Source organism: Carcharodon carcharias, chromosome 19, assembly GCF_017639515.1.
Source record: "Carcharodon carcharias isolate sCarCar2 chromosome 19, sCarCar2.pri, whole genome shotgun sequence".
NCBI classification, from domain to species: domain Eukaryota; kingdom Metazoa; phylum Chordata; class Chondrichthyes; order Lamniformes; family Lamnidae; genus Carcharodon; species Carcharodon carcharias.
Genome location: NC_054485.1, coordinates 38,454,335 through 38,469,994, shown reverse-complemented (window position 1 = coordinate 38,469,994; position 15,660 = coordinate 38,454,335). Strand labels below are relative to the sequence as shown.

Genomic DNA, 15,660 nt, shown 5'->3' with positions numbered 1-15,660 from the left:
CCCTTCCAGTAAATTGCTGAAGTAAAATCATGGAATCAGACAGCACAGAAGAGGGCCATTTAGCCCATCATGAATTTTTGAAAGGAAAGCCCCACTCTGATGACCGGCCATAATTATTCTTTATGTGCAAGCCTAGGCAGTATTGGCAGGCATTTTGGCCACAGGGATAGTGGAGCCCAAATCCTGTCTTTGATCTGCATGAATATGTGTACACCTGCCATCAAGGGTCATTATTGGACAGAAAGCAATAAAGTGAGCCTTGGTTGTCTTTCCCCTCTCTCGTCAATGGATGCAGAAGCCAATTCAGCAAACATCAGCGACTGACCCTTGGCCCTTCCTGATCTATACACATGAGTGTCGCACCAGGTTATGCTTTCACGAACTGAGGCACTATTTTTTTTAAATCACACATTTGTGAGAAGAAAGTTTTCCTTTAGACATATACTGCCAAAGTTTACCCTTCTTTCATGAATAAATTGAACCAACTAAGATGTCAGCCACGCCCTTCACTGTTGTCCAGCCAATAGCCTTATTGGTTAGAACATTTCATATTAAAAGAATGGGCCCATGTAACTTGGAGAGCACAGAAAAAGTGTAGGTTTAGGACTCTGAACCAATAAATACCAAGTGCAGAATTTTTCCCTTATCAGGTGGGCGTGTGCCTCACCCGAATAGGAGTTATATAGTGCGCGATGATGTCAGGCGAGCGCCCCGATGTTGTCTTGCACTCTTGCGATATTTCACTCGGTGGGTACACACAAGAGGCAGCAGCGCGCCCGCCGACAATTAAGAGGCCTATTAAGGCCCTTAATCAACTAATTAAATCAAATTTTTCACTGCTCGACCAACCATTCGGTTGGCAGGCAGGCAAATAGGCCAAGTGGCCTTTGCATTTTGTGCAAAGATGAGGCTTCGACCACTGGTGAAAAAAAAAGCTTTTAAAATTCATATTTAGCACGTCCCTGTTCATGTGACAGAGTCACATGAGGGGACATGTTTTCCTTATTTTTCAACTCTTGTAATGTTAAAAATCTTCAGTCCCCTGTGGCAGCTTTGTGCCTTCAGGGAGCTCTCACTGAGCATGCGCAGACTTCAGCACTTGCACTCCTCCCACCCACACCCTGACAGCGCTGAGGCTCTGAGCGCGCCTTTCATGCTGGCTGGCCATTAATATGAAGCTCTCTTTTGCTATTAGAATTTACATTATAAAAGAATGAAAATATGTATTGCAGACAGGCCGTCTCTGCATGCAGCATTTAGAAATCCTGATCCAAGCATAAAATATCTTGTTAAACTTATATGGGGTTATTAAAGATCCGCTGACATATGGAAAAAATTGTAACTCTAAGATCACTTGTCCAATTTAGTACATCTTTCAGTATTAGCAATTATTGTGTTTCAAAAGATGCTGAATATGCAATAAAATTGAGATTGGAATAAAATCAAGTACTTAAAAATACCTGGAGTTGTAGTCACTTTTGACCATATTGTTGTATAGAAATAAAAGACTTGCACCTCATGATTTCCCAAAGTGCCTCACAGCCTAACTGAGTGCTTTTGAAGTGTAGACACAATTGTAATCTTGGAAACGCAGCAGCCAGTTTGTACACAGCAATGTTCCACAAACAGCATTGTGCTCATTACCAACTGATGTGTTTCAGTGATGTTGGCTGAAGGATCAGTAAAAGCCAGGACACCAGGGAGAACTACCTGCCTATCTTTGGAATCATACCATGGATTCTTTTATGTCCACCTGAAAGAGCAGACTGGATCTCAGTTTAACAGCTCATTCGAAAAACAACACTTCCAAAAGCTCAGTACTACACTGATGTGTCATCTTAGATTTTGTGTTTGAGTCCCTTGAGTAGGACTGTTGTCTGAGGTGAAACTTCTCTCTATAATTTTACCAAAGACATTGACGCGTTTGAATTTGGCTTGGGCTAGAAACATAGAAACTAGGAGCAGGAGTAGGCCATTTGGCCCTTTGAGCCTGCTCCACCATTCAATATGATCATGGCTGATCCTCTATCTCAACGTCATATTCCCACTTTCTCTCCATTCCCCTTGATGGCCCTAATAGCCAAAAAATGATCAATTTCTTTCTTGAATACGCTCAGTGACCTGGCCTCCACAGCTTTCTGTGGTAGTGAATTCCACAGGTTGACCACCCTCTGAATGAAGAAATGTTTCCTCATCTCAGTCCTAAATGCCCTGCCCCTTATCCTGAGACTGTGGCCCTTGGTTCTAGACTCTCCAACCAGGGGAAACATTCTCCCTGCATCCAGTCTGTCTAGCGCTGTTAGAATTTTATACGTTTCAATCAGATCCCCCTCGTTCTTCTAAACTTGAGTGAATACAAGCCTAGTCGAACCAATCTCTCCTCATACGACAATCCTGCCATCCCCAGTATCAGCCTAGTGAACTTTTGCTGCACTCCCCCATATGGCAAGTACATCCTTTCTTAGGTTGGGAGACCAAAACTGCATGCAATACTCTAGGTGTAGCCGCACCAAGGCCTTGTATAACTGCAGTAAGACATCCCTGCTTCTGAACTCAAATCCTCTTGCAATGAAGACCAACATACCATTTGCCTTCCTAATTGCTTGCTGCACCTGCCTATTTACTTTCATTGACTGGTGTACAAGGACACCCAGATCCCTTTGTACATCCATATTTCCCTATATATCATAATTTAAATAATACTCTACCCCTTCTGTTTTTCACACTGAAGCATATAACTTCACATTTATCCACATTATACTGCATCTGCCATGAGTTTGCCCACACACACAACTTGTCTAAATTGTCCTGAAGCCTCCTTGCATCCTCCTCACAACTCACAACCCTGCCGTTCTGTGTCATCAACAAACTTGGAAATATTGAATTTGGTTTCCTCAGCCAAGTCATTTATATATATTGTGAATAGCTGGGGCCCAAGCACTGATCCCTGCGGTGCACCACTAGTCACCCCCTGCCATCTGGAAAAAGACCCATTTATTCCCACTCTCTGTTTCCGGTCTGTCAACCAATTCTCAATGCATGCCAATCCATTCCTTTTTGTTTTGTCAATAAGGACTGGCATGGTGATGTAATCTACTTTCAATTATCTGTTCCATTTTTGAGAATTGCTGAATTTGCAGGACCCCAAGTAAAATGGGAGAATTGGAAAGAAGAAGAAGGAGATGGTGAAAGCGGGGTTTGAAAGCAGTGCTGTGTGACCTGATTTTACTGGCTGGACTATGGGGAAGCACCCAACCTCTAATCAGTACTGTCCTCAGTGATACAGTGAAAGGCAAGAATTCACCGCAGGGAATTGCAGCATTCCTACATCCTATTATTCGGTGACACAGTATGATACCGTGCTTTTCATTGCCAAGCATCCCAGAAGTACCCTCAGAGTTATTTAACAATGTAATGGATGCAGGCACAAGGAATATCCTCACTCCTGGAATGCAGTTTCCTTGACAGCCAGCAATGAATAGAAAACTTGACTTCCTCCCCAAGTTATGGTACCTGTACTAGATATATGGAAGCATTGCATTCCTTGAATCATGCAATTTCTACCCTTATATCCCATAACATGAGAGAACCCCTATAATCCTCAAAGAATCATTTTATTTTTGAAGCTATTGACAGTGATATTCTTATTTATAGTTTGTGCTCCTTGATAATTGTTAAGGATAATACTCCACTGGCTGGAGTCTATCCTGCACAAAGGGAGATGGTCCTGATTGTTGGAAGGCAATCATCTTAGAATCAGGACATTGCTGCAGGAATTCCTCAAGGTAGTGTCCCAGGTCCACCATCTTCACCGGCTTCATCAATGACCTTCTGTTCCTCAGAAGGCCAAAAGCGGGGATGTTCTCTGATGATTGCAGTGTTCAGTACTATTGATAACTCCTCAGATGCTGAAGCAGTCTGTCCTAAACCTATCCACTATCTACAAGGCAGAAGTCAGAAATATGATGGAGTTGCCAGTTGCTGAATGAATGCAGCTCTAACAACACTCAAGAAGATTGACACCATCCACTCCAAAGCAACCCTCTTAATTGACACCCCTTCCACTACTTTAAACATCTACTCCCTCCACCACCAAGGCACAGTGGCAGCAGTGTGTACCATCTACAAGATGCACTGCAGCAACTCGTCAAAGTTGCTTTGACAGCATCTTCCAAACCCACGACCTTTATCACCTCGAAGAACAAGGGTAGCTGACACATGGGAACACCACCGCCTTCAAGTTTCCATCCAAGTTACACAGAATCCTTTGTTGCCGTTCCTTTACTGTCACTGGGTCAAAATCCTGGAACTCCCTCCCTAAAAGCACTGTAGGTGTACCTACACAGCAAGGACTGCAGTGGTTCAAGAAGGTGGCTCCCCATCGCCTTCTCAAGGGCAACTATGGATGGGCAACAGTGCTCACATCCCAAGAATTAATAAAAAGAGATACTTTATATCAGTTGGCCAGTTGCAAGCTCTTTATATTAAACATTCTGTGGGAATTAAATTTATTGATCCCCTTCTATACCTTCCCAAGCAGAAATAAGTATTAATGGTAAGTAAGGTACTTAGGATAACACAAATAGTCATCAAAATAAGGCAGATAATGTATAGAACATCTGAATTTTGGTTAGGCCTTGTAGGAGCAATCTGGACTGATTCTCTGCAGTGAAATATTTGCCATTATTGGACCTAATTTTGAGCAAAATATTTTCATTTAAGAATGTAATGGACTTTGATTTCCCTCCCTGAAAGATAAGGGTTTCAATACATTTCATACCTAATATTTTTCCAATGTTGACTTTAGTCTTTGTCACTCAGATGATAATTGGTGGGGCATTGCTTTCAATAGCATGAAAATCAGGCAGTTTCATAAAGGCTGAGGCAACCACGCCAAGAGTTGACCATTCAGGCAACAAAGTTGAGCATCTACCTCTGTGTCTCTAAGTAAATATGTTTGGCGATACTGTACAATGACCAAGTTGCCACTTGGTTCAGATGGTCGGGTCGGACTCTTGTCCCTCACTCAGTCGGTTGTGGATTTGAGCTTCACTACTGACTGAGAACATAATCTAGGCTGACGCTTCTTCATTTCTGAAGGAGTGCTGCATTGTGAGAGATGCAGTCCATCCAAGGATTCATTAAACCACAGCTCTGTCCACTTGTAGTGGCTGTAGAGGATTCTGGCCACAGCACCTGTCCTCTTGCATCAGTGGTCTCATCAAAAAAAGCAGTGGCTCCACCTGTTACAAGGCCATGCCAGAAATCTCAGATAAAGCTGGGACTCCCTGAGGTACTATGTTAGATGCCTGCTTGATTTATGTGGGTACCCCAACAGGATGGCTCACTAAATTCAGCCTTTGAGCTCCCATCTTAGAGGTGTTTTTCTTAAGCTTCAAAGATTAAAAAAACTTAATGTTTTGATGTATTCCTGTCAGTTTTATTTTGTTGTTTTACACTAGTATCTTTTTTCTGAAGATTCAAAATCTACATTCATAATTTTCAATGTTCAATAATGGTTTTGATGTTTTACAGATGACAGGGACAGCTATTCAGCACTATCCTGAAGAATGAAGATGGACTCCGTACTGTTTTAACACAATGAAGGGATACAATGGAAGTCGTAGCCAGTCACAGCACTCTTCTGCGCACACATGCCATTGTATGCCTGAGGATTGTGATCATTCCCATGATTATTTACATCACAGCCAAGATCCTAGGCAGTCTTATATGCTTAGCCCTACAGAATCGTGTTCAATGGACCATCACTACTGCATGTCCAGGAGTAACATGCCCTCTGAATGTGCTGCAGTACCACTTAGCATGACTGAGCAGATGTCCTCAAGCAGTACATTTCCTCGGATGCACCATAACCCACAGTATGAATCATGCGATGACTGCATGGCTGCCACCCACACTGCCAGCAAGATCAATCGGCTACCTGCCAACCTGCTGGACCAGTTTGAGAAGCAGTTGCCTCTCCATCACGATGGGTTTCACACACTTCAGTACCAACGGGCGAGTTCAGCTGAACAGCGCAGTGAGAGTCCCAGCAGGATTCGGCACCTGGTTCACTCTGTGCAGAAGCTTTTTGCCAAGTCTCACTCCCTGGAAGCTCCTTCAAAAGGAAATATAAATGGTACAAAGATGGAGGGAAGAGGTGGGGACAGCTATCATCACCATCAGCACCACCAACACCACCAGCACCACCATCAATCAAGATCAACAAAGAGGAGCAAAAGCAAGGAGCGCAAATCTGACTCTAAGCACAGAGCTAAGATAACTGGTTGGTGGAGCTCAGATGACAACCTTGACAGTGACAGCAGTTATATGGTGGCCGCTGGAGCCAGTAGGCACTCCATGGAACAGGCCACGCAGTACTGTACAGAACCTATTGAAAGTGCCTGCAGAGATCTGACCCTGAAGAGTTTAAAAAGCAGCAGTGAAGGAAAATGTTCAGCATGTGCAGCTATGCCAATGTTGGCTGATTCACAACACATGAAAAGAAGTATGTGGTCCACTATGACGGTAAATCAAGCCAGAGAGGCCTATCCTAGCTCGGGACTGAGCCAAGACAAACCTTCAATGCTTCAGGATACCAAGGCACAAGAAAGGGCTTACCATTATCTTCAGGTAAGCGTTAAAATATAATTGAGAATGCTAGGAATGAGTTGTATCATCAAAACACAAATACCATAAATGTTCACTGCATCATTCAAAGGCCTTGCTCTCCTCCCTCTGTACATTTCTCATAGGGCTTCCCTCACATTTGTTTTAATTATCACAACATCGGAGACATACTCAGCCTGATTTAACATATGGAAACTTCCTACATACGAATATTGAATTAGACAATCCACATTTTATGTTTTTGTGTTCCTTTAAAGTTATAGTATCCCCCTCGGGGCTCTCTGCTATATTCCATAAATGAGGTGAGACCGCAGCAAATTGTGATGAAAATTCCTATTTGGAAGTGAGCAAGAATCCCTTTTATTCAAACAGTTGCATTTACTCCCTAGAATCGGAGGCCTCACTACAATTAATAGCACATTAGAGTAGCCATAATTAATTGTTGTGATATTACAGTTGTGATATTGAAGGGATTGAGTTCTATTCTGTCGCATCATAAAAATACATTTGAAATGCATATATTTACTGTGCTATAAATTCATGGACCTAGCATGTTATCAACAGCCTTCCCCACACCACATTTGCTTCTGTGCATCTTTTTTTCCCATTGGCCTCATAAGAGGATGCACTGCTTGTACTAAGGCCATGGTGTTTATTACTAACTGACACATCACAATTGCAGAATGTCCACAGGAAAGTGAAATATTTGATGCCATCCCTCAAACAGACTGGCAACATTCTGACAGACCAATATCAATATATAATAGACTGATCAATATTCATTTGCCTCTGCAAAATGGCCCTCTGCACTGTGGAATTAGATAATGATAGCAGACATAACACGAAGCTTAAACATGTAATTTTAAAAATGACCCACTGAACCCTACAACTTGATGAAGAAAATTGTATCGATTTAAAATTCACTGCAATTGAATTATTTCATGCAATACTTAAAAACTGCTGCATGTATGCTGCTGTGTACATATTTTATTTCATTGTATTTCATTTACAGTTTAAATATTGCATATATTTGTTCAAATATTGCACACATGCTACTGTGTGCAGTAAATTTCGCTTGATCTTTTCAATGACACACTTGAGAGACCAAGGAAATTGTGCTTCACCCCAAGTATAACCATATTCACTTATATACCAGGGTCCCTTTCGAAAACATGCCTGAATCAGCTAAGAAGTAAGAGTTATTGACACCAATGTGGCTACCGAGAAAAGAGAAAATATTCAAGTTCCTTTCCAGCACGAAGATCATGCAAGGCATGTTGTTTCCACCTTGCATTTATAATGTGCCTTCAATGTAGAAAAATGCCCAAAGGCATTTCGGAGAGGAAAAAAAACGGATGCCAAGCAAAGAAGGAGATATTAGTGAGGGGGGTGGGGGCGTTGGTGGTGGTGACGACGAACAGCTTGGTAAAAGAAGTGGTTACTAAGGAGGATCTTAAGACAGGAGGGCGACATGGAAGGAATTTTAGAATGTGGGGCCTAGGCAGCTGAAGGCATAACTATTGATGGCTGGGGTAAGGGAGGGGAGATGGACAAGAGGTCAGCATCAGCGAATTTTCTGATGGTTGTGGGACTGGAGGAGGTTACAGAGGTTGGGAACATGAAGGCCATGAAGTGATTTCAACGCAGCAATGAGAATGTTAAATTTGAGTCAGTATGGGAGTGTGAGCCATGAAGGTCAGAGGACCTCTCCTAATCCTAACCCTGACCTAGGTGAAAAGGATGAGCTGAACGTGGTGCAGGGTGGGACTAGCTGAAATCTATGTAGGGTGAAAGGTGGGAAAATGGTGGTGAGGATCGCCAAAACGAAGAGATTACACCAGAAACAGTCAGTCATCTGTTTTCGCTGCAGAGACTGTGTGACCCTCTGAATGTTTCCAGCATTTCTATTTTTGTTTCAGACTTCCAACATCTATAGTTTTTTGATTTTAATAATTTATAAGAGTTTGATTTTGAAAATAGGGAAGCCTATCCATTTAAAATACACTTACATTTACAAACTACTAAAGTATCAATGGTGAATAGCCTGTAAATTAAACCCCTGTCCTGAGTTGGAGAAACTTGTGGAGCTGTTCCATGATTCCTTCCAATTCCATTATTTCCTGATAAAAGCAACAAGGGTGGAGGATTCATCTGCTCACTGTGTTGTAACTTTAAGTATGTTTGAGAAGATTTAATATGTTTAAAACGATATCCTTTCTTTGCTATTTGTAGTGAAATTGTCAATATAGTTTAAAAGCAAGCATGCATTGGACACATCCCTGGAATAGAGAGATGGATAAACGGTGGAAATGCATTTACTGTGACCTGAGGAATTCTTTTCCCAACTGGATTAAAGGAACAAAGTAAAGGACAAGAAATTTTAATTTTCGTAGGAGGGGAATTGATTTTCTGGTGCTTAACCAATTTCTTGGTCAAAATTCCTGTTACATCCACATGTGATGTTTCCTCTGCTGCTAATTGAAGCATATGAGGATGTCACTCTTAGTGTGAGTTTACCTGGCTGGATTTTCATGGAGTCAGGGAGATTCCGTGGAGGCTTGAAAATGACGGCCGGGCCATAATTTCGGGATCCCTGTCCCCATTCTCAGGGATTCCAATTTTTGGGAGTGCCTTTTAAGGACGTGGGCTTATGACCTGAACCAATTCAGCTCAATGCAGCGATAGGAATGTCCTAGTCCTCCCAAAAGCTTTTGGGGTCAGGCCAGCTTTTGAAAGAGTCGTGGTTAACAGCGCTGAAGAGGTGTTGTGAACCAGCGCCTGCATGAGGAATCCTTTAGAAAGGTAAGTTCAAAAGGTCTTCTTCATGCCCCTTCCCCCATGCCAAGATATGCCTCCACCCATCCCCTATGGCCCCTCACGCCCCCATGCCAAAATATGCACCCAACCACCCCCATGGCCCCTTACGCACCCCCATGCCAAAATATATCCCCATCCACCTCCTATGGTCTCTCAAGCTTCCCATGCCAAGATTTTCATCCACCTACCACCGTGGTCCCTCATGCCCCATACCTAGGCATATCCCAACCCATCCCTGTAGGACCTCATGACAAACTATGACATTTCCATGCTAACTCACCCATATACACTGTATAGAACCAATGAACCCTATAATGACAATAATATGTGTAAAGAAAGCTTGAAAAAAACGTAATTCTTTGATAACCTTCCACCCTCTTAAAGTGTTCCTCAGAGAAGTGCCCTCGGCCCAACCATCTTCAGTTGCTTCACCAATGACCTTCCTTCCATTCTGAGGTCAGAGGTTGAGATGTTCCCGGATGATTGCACAATGTTCATCGCCATTCACAATTCCTCAGATACTGAAGTAGTCTGTGTCCATATGCAGCGAGATCTAGACAACATTCAGGCTTGGGCTGATAAGTGGAAAGTAACATTCGCACCACATAAGTGCCAAGCAATGACCATCTTCAACAAGAGAGAGAATCCAACCATCTCTCCTTGACATTCATAGACATTTACCATTGCTAAATACCCCACTATCAACATCCTGGAAGTTACCATTGACCATAAACTGAATTGGTTCAGCCATATAAATACGGTGGCTACAAGAGCAAGTAAGAGGCTGGGAATTCTGCAGAGAGTAACTCACCTCCTGACTCTCCAAAGCCTGTTCACCATCTGCAAGGCACAAGTCAGGAGTGTGATGGAATACTCCCCACTTGCCTGGATGAGGGCAGCTCCAACAACACTCATGGAGCTCAACACCATCCAGAATAAAGTAGACCACTTGATTGGCATCTTCAACATCTACTCCTTCCACCACTGACGTATAGTGAAAGCAGTGTGTACCACATACAAGATGCACTGCAGCAACTCACCAAGGTTCCTTTCACAGCACCTTCCAAACCCACAACTTCTATCAGCTAGCACAAGGGCAGCAAATGCATGGGAACACCACCACCTAAAGTTACCCTCCAAGTCACATACCATCCTGACTTAGAACTATATAACATTCCTTCACTGTTACTGGGTCAAAATCCTGGAACTCTCTCCCTAGCAGCACTGTGGTTGTACCTACCACATAGTCAGCAGCGGTTCAAAATAGTGGCTCAATTCATCCTTCTCAAGGGCAATTAGTGATAGGCAATAAAAATGCTAGCCTAGCCAGGGATGCCAATGTCCTGTGAAAAAGAATAAAATAAATTCCTTTTTACTACAGGCCAATAAGTGTCAATCATCCAGACCCATTAAAGTGTTAATAGATAAGAACCTGAAACCTCTTTATCTTGCAGAAATAAATATTGTGCAATTGATAGAAAAAAAATCAGAAAGTCAGAAATGGCAATCAAGCAATGTTTTTCCTGGGGCTCAGCTGTATCAACAGTCCAATGGATTTCTGGGCTCTCCGCCAAGAATGCAGACATCTGCCACCCTGACCTGGTATGGCCCACATGTGATTCCAGACCCACAGCAATGCGGTTAACTCTTAAATGCCCTCTGAAATGCCTACCACCTGGCATTGACCTAGGCACTGGAAAAGACAACAGCAAACTCAGCCTTGTCAACCTTGCAAAGTCCTCCTTACTTAAGTCTGCGGGCTTGTGTCAAAATTGGGAGAGATGTCTCACAGACTAGTCAAGCAACAGCCTGACATAGTCACACTCACAGAATCATACCTCACAGATGCTGTCCCATCATCATCATCCCTGGGTATGCCCTGTCTCATTGGCAAGACAGACCCAGCCAAGATGGCAGCACAGTGGTACGCAGTCGGGAGGGAGTTGCCTTGGGAGTCCTCAATGTTGTCTCTGGATCCCATGACGTCTCATGGCATCAGGTCAAACATGGGCACGGAAAACTCCTGCTGATTACCACTTACCAACATCCCCCTCCCCTCAGCTGATGAATCAGTACTCCTCCATGTTGAACACCACTTGGAGAGAGCGCTGAAGTGGCAAGGGCACAGAATGTACCCTGGGTGGGATACTTCAATGTCTATCGCCTAGAATGGCTTGATAGCAACACTACAGGTTGAGCTGGCTGAGTCCTACAGGACACAGTTCCGTCTTCACATTGAGGATACACTCCATTGCTTTGTGTGGTACTACCACCATGATAAATGGGATAGATTTTTAAAAGATTTAGCAACTCAAAGCTGGCAACCATGAGGTTCTGTGGTCCATCAGTAGTCTCATGGCCTGGCATATTCCCTCACTCCACCATTACCAATAAGCCAGGGGATCAACCCTGGTTCAATGAAGAGTGCAGGAGGGCATGCCAGGAGCAGCACCAGACATGCCTAAAAATGGGGTGTCAACCTGGTGAATCTATAACACAGGACCACTTGCACGTCAAACAGCATAAGCAGCAAGTGATAGACAGAGCTAAGCGATTCCACAACCAAAGGATCAGATCTAAGCTCTGCAGTTCTGCCACATCCAGTCATGAATGGCGGTGGACAATTAAACAACTCACTGGAGGAGGGGGCTCCACAAATATCCTCATCCTCAATGATGTGGGAGCCCAGCACATCAGTTCAAAAGATGAGGCTGAAGCACTTGTAAGAACTTTTAGCTAGGAGGCTGAGTGGATGATCCATCTCGGCCTCCTCCGGAGGTCCCCAGCATCACAGATGCCAGTTTTCAGCCAATTTGATTCACTCCACGTGACATCAAGAAATGGCTGAAGGCACTCGGTACTGCAAAGGCTATCGGTCCTGACAATATTCCGGCAATAGTACTGAAGATTTGTGCTCCAGAACTTGCCGCACCCCTAGCCAAGCTGTTCCAGTACAGCAACAACACTGGCATCTACCTGGCAATGTGGACAATTGGCCAGGTATGTCCTGTACACAAAAGCAGGATAACTCCAGCCTGGCCAATTACCACCCAATCAGTAAGGTGATGAAAGGGGTCATCAACAGTGCTATCAAGTGGCACTTGCTTAGCAATAACCTACTCACTGACACTCAGTTTGCATTCCGCCTGGGTCACTCAACTTCTGACCTCATTACAGCCTTGGTGAACAAAAGATGAGATGAGATGAGATGAGAGTGACTGCCCTTGATATCAATGCAGCACTTGACCAAGTGTAGCATCAAGGAGCGCTAGCAAACTGGAGTCAATGGGAGTCAGGGGGAAACTCTTCGCTGGTTGGAATCATACATAGCACAAAGGAAGATGGTTGTGGTTGTTGAAGGTCACCATCACTGTTCCAGGAGTGTTTCTCAGAGTAGTCCTAGGCCCAATCATCTTCAGCTCCTTCATCAATGGCCTTCCTTCCATCATAAGGCCAGAAGTGGGGATGTTCGCTGATGATTGCACAATCCTCAGATACCAAAGCAGTCCATGTCCAAATGCAGCAAGACCTGGACAATATTCAGGTCTGACAAGTGGCAAGTAGCTTTCATGCCACACAAGTGCCAGGCAATGACCACCTTCGAACAGAAAGAATCTAACCATCACCCTTTAATATTCAATGGTATTACCATCACTGAATCCCCCATTATCAACATCTTGGGGGTTACCATTGACCAGAAACTGAACGGGACTAGCAATATAAATACGGTGGCTACAAAAGCAGGTCAGAGGCAAGAAACCCTGCGGTGAGTAACTCACCTCCTGATTCCCCAAAGCTTGTCCACCATCTACAAGGCACAAGTCAGGAATATGATGGAATATTCTCCACTTGCCTGGATGAGTGCAGCTGCCACAAAACTCCAGAAGCTTGACCCAATTCGGGACAAAGCAGCCCACTTGATTGGCACCCCATCTACAAACATTCATTTCCTCCACCGCTGACGCACAGAAGCAGCAATGTGTACCATCTACAAGATACACTGCAGGAACTCACCAAGCCACCTTTGATAGCACCTTCTAAACCTAAGACCGCCACCATCTAGAATGACAAGGGTAGGAGACAGTGGGGAACACCACCACCTGGGAATTCCCCTCCAAGCCACTCACCATCCTGACTTGGAAATACATCGCCATTCCTTCATTGCCCCTGGGGCAAAATCCTGGAAATCCCTCACCCTTGTGGGTGTACCTGCACCACATTGACTGCAGCGGTTCAAGAAGGCAGCTCGTCACTACCTTCTCAAGGGCAATTTGGAATGGGCAATAAATGCTGGCCTAGCCAGCGACATCCACAACCCATGATGAATAAAAGAAAACACAAGATGAAGGTGTTACAAGTGCTTGCAATTTCTGCTATTGATACTTTAAAGAGCCTGGGTGATTGACACTTTTAATGGCCTGTAGTAAAAATAATTTTTATTTTATGAAAGTGAAAAGCTATCAATTAACAGGGGTGGTGACAGGATGGGCCAAAAGGAGTGGGTTGTAGGCCAGTTTAGCATGGAGGAGGGCATGAGGGCTCATAGGGAATAGGTGGGGTGCATACTTTGGTATGGGAGCATGAGGGCGTATAGAGGCTGGGTGGGGGGGCATGAGGTGGCATGGATGGGGCATGTGGGGATGAGGGCCTTTGAGGGGTAAGGGCTAGAGGGCCTTACTTTTTGCTTTATAACAAGGACAATGTCCCACAGCACTGAAGCAGGCCTTTTAAACAGCCCATCTTGGCAGCTGGCAGCCCCTGTGACTGCCTCCGAGCTCTTTCCTGGGTCGACTGGCCTGATTGCAGAATGCAACCGCCCCCACCCCGGAATGAAAATCCCTGCTTCACTGGCACTTTCTCCTGAGGCAGGGAGGTCAAGCCGGGCATTTTCCCGACTCCCACTACTCGCCTCAACAATGAAAATCCAGGCCACTGGTTTGAGCTTTTGCGAAGAAGCAACTGAGTAGAAAATTGTTAACAGTGAGAGTAAGGAAAAATCACAGGAGGGTCATGACAGAGCTGCATGAGGAGCAGCCCTCAAGGAAAAACTTGGGAAAGACCTTTTAATTTTCTGAACTTTAACCACTGAGAACATTGCAGCATTGGAATCAATCTTAGCAGAGATCATTTAAATTGTTTTTACCCCCTTAAAATATATAAATCCTTTCTATTTCCCATAATTATTTCCTCAACACTAAATCATCTCAAGTCCTATTCACAAGAAATTTGAAGGATTGGTTATTGTGATCTCCCCAAATCAGAATGATTGATGATCTTCTAGCTTTGAAGGAGACAATAAGCTGCAGTGCCAACTGTCTGGCTGCTTGCATCAGAACCTAAGCAATAACTGATACGAATCATCCCAGAACAGATCACTGCACTGAGGACCGAAATCGTTAGCAAAGATCATTAATTTAATAAGGGACAAAGTGCTTCATTTACAGTTAAAAACCCTCCAGCGCAGTTATAATATTTATAGTCTGTTCTTAATTTGTTCGTACCAGAAATAGACACACTCTAGAAGGACGACAAAGAATATTGCTATCAATCAGTGTGAAGAATCAAACCTTTCAGTCAGTCAGTGCAGCATCCTGATGGAGTTTCTCAATGCTTTTTCTGACTTCTTTTTGCCGTGCTCTTTGTTATTTTGATACTGGGAAAGGAACATTTTCTTTCACATTTTTCAACCACCATCAGTTAGTGCAGATCATCTCCTTGCACCCTGCCTTAATAATAAACCTTAATCGCTCACCAGCACCCCAGCAGCCCTCAGTCCTTCACACCAGCCTCAAAGAGCAAGATCAGCCAGTCTTGTGCCCTTTGTGAGTGTGATTCTTAATTTTGTGCTGGTTTGTGCTGATTTCTGTGCCATTTTGTGATGTGGACTTATACTGTGAACAGGATTTGGACTACCTAACCTCCCAGTTTGAGCATTTATCGCTGTCTAGGTGAGGAAGGTTTTATCCTATCAGCCGGAGCTGGACTTGTACCTCTTAAGAAGAGTTACATTATGGAAATACATATCAAAAAGTAATGAAAAGAACGGCCTTTTTAGCCTATTAAAGCTAGCCTAGTTCTTCCAATATAAAATCCAGCAACGTTTTGAATATTTCATATCCATTTGATTCTATTACTGTGCCAGGCAGGCAAATTGTTCCAAGTGATGATTGTCCTTTGAGTAAAAGAGATTTTCTCAATGACTATTTTAAATTT

At 43.7% G+C, this 15,660-nt stretch overlaps 1 protein-coding gene across 1 annotated transcript in view; it reads left to right on the top strand.

Moving 5' to 3' along the window:
- The first annotated feature begins 5,586 nt into the window (after positions 1–5,586).
- The window catches only part of LOC121291179 (disks large-associated protein 2-like), a 135,850-nt gene continuing 125,776 nt past the window's right edge, over positions 5,587–15,660 (top strand). The window contains exon 1 of the mRNA XM_041212270.1: positions 5,587–6,633. Within this exon, the coding sequence (XP_041068204.1) occupies positions 5,602–6,633 (1,032 nt within the window). The 5' untranslated portion in view covers positions 5,587–5,601. The remainder of the gene's footprint in view (positions 6,634–15,660) is intronic.